Source organism: Chaetura pelagica, unplaced genomic scaffold (genome assembly GCF_000747805.2).
Source record: "Chaetura pelagica isolate M959 unplaced genomic scaffold, ChaPel_1.0 scaffold72, whole genome shotgun sequence".
Taxonomy (NCBI): Eukaryota; Metazoa; Chordata; class Aves; order Apodiformes; family Apodidae; genus Chaetura; species Chaetura pelagica.
The window spans coordinates 3,770,344-3,771,808 of record NW_009952560.1 but is presented as its reverse complement, the minus strand read 5'-3'; the positions used below and the strand labels follow the sequence as shown (position 1 = coordinate 3,771,808).

The 1,465-nt window shown below is 54.6% G+C and overlaps 1 protein-coding gene across 1 annotated transcript in view; it reads left to right on the top strand.

Moving 5' to 3' along the window:
• CPD (carboxypeptidase D) overlaps positions 1–1,465 on the top strand; it is a 30,461-nt gene that overhangs the window by 6,113 nt on the left and 22,883 nt on the right. The window contains exon 2 of the mRNA XM_009993205.1: positions 4–131. Within this exon, the coding sequence (XP_009991507.1) occupies positions 4–131 (128 nt within the window). The remainder of the gene's footprint in view (positions 1–3; positions 132–1,465) is intronic.

The following is a 1,465-nucleotide window of genomic DNA, read 5'->3' as shown; positions in this document are numbered from 1 at the left end:
GAGGGCGGCCGGGAGAACAGCCGCGGCCGCGACCTCAACCGCAGCTTCCCCGACCAGTTCGGGGCCGCCGAGCCCGACCTGGAGTCCGTGCCCGAGGTGCGAGCCCTCATCGCCTGGATGAGCCGCAACAAGTGAGTGCGGGACGTGCCGGGCCCCGCGCTCCCGAGCCCTGCGCCGGGGGAAGGGAGACCCTCGGCTCCGCTCCCTGCAGCCTTTAGCTCACTTCCAGCTTTTCCCAGTACTTCCCAGCAGGGTTTGGGGGGAGGGTGGGAAGCGAAAGCCCTTTCCCACCTGTTTCCTGGCCTCTGGGTTGGCCATTTTTCGCAGCCAGGGACAATCGTGCATCCGGGGTGACCTGTGTGCTGGGCAGCGTGTGCAGAGCCTGGTTCGGTGGGCACAGGTTGCTGTGAACCTGGCAAGGAGCCCTCCTGGCCCCCTTAGCCCCGCTTGCCACACCCTGAGCCCAGCACGCACCTGGGCAGTCCCAGCCTCCCTGCCCATCTCTGTTAATCCCTTTTTTGGCAGCCCGCAGCTGGGAACTTCTTGTCTGCTTCCTCCTTAGCCCGTCCGTGGGTCTTTCCTGGGACTGAAAATGTTTTCACCATGAATTGTGGGATGCTTAAAATACTTGGAGTGCAGTGGGTAACTGGTCTGTGTACAAACGTTAACAGGGAGTTGTGCTGAGTGGGGCTGCCCCCCAGCTTTGTGTTTAATGGAAAATTCCCTGGATTTAGCAGCCAGGGTCTGCAGCAGTGTTTCCAAATGCAGGTCCTGCTCCTGTGTCCCTCTTCCTCATTTGTTCCTGTCCAGGCACCCAGGACTGAGCCTTAAGCACCCCTGCTCAGCTGTTGGGCTCTTGCCCTCCAAGGGGCTGAACAGTGGGAAGCTGCTGTGCCTGGAGTGGGGCAGCTGGGAGGGGAGATGGTGCCTGTGAAGCTCAGCTCCAGTTTGCAACCCTAGGCACTGTCTCTTCATTTGCTGTAAGCTATTTAGAGAACTGTGGAAGGTCCAGACCTCTAAGGTCAGTACAACCAGCCGTGTGAAGTTGTGCAGAGAAAGCCAGAGTGCAAAGTCTGATCAGAAAGAAGCTGTGTCCCTCACTGTAGGGCTGTTGGTTGGAGCCAACATTCAGCATTGTGTAACATTTGCTTGATTTTAGGGACCAAAAATTGCTTGGGCAAGCTATTAAAACTTGATGGACAAGGGTGCCTGTGGGAATTAATGCTCTGGAGGAATTTCATGACCTGCACAATTAATTTCTTGTCTTAAGGATCCTTTAGGACAGCTCTGGTGCAGCAGTTTGCCCTAAAATCCCTCCTCTGGTTCTATTCAAAATTAGTTCCTATGGAAGCTCAAGCACGTTCTTAATAACATTTTGAAAATTTGGGCTTTTTCTTTTCTTTTCTTTTTTTTTTTTTTTTGCAAGTGTTTGAGGGGTGATTTGCAGGGTGAAACAGGAAGAGCG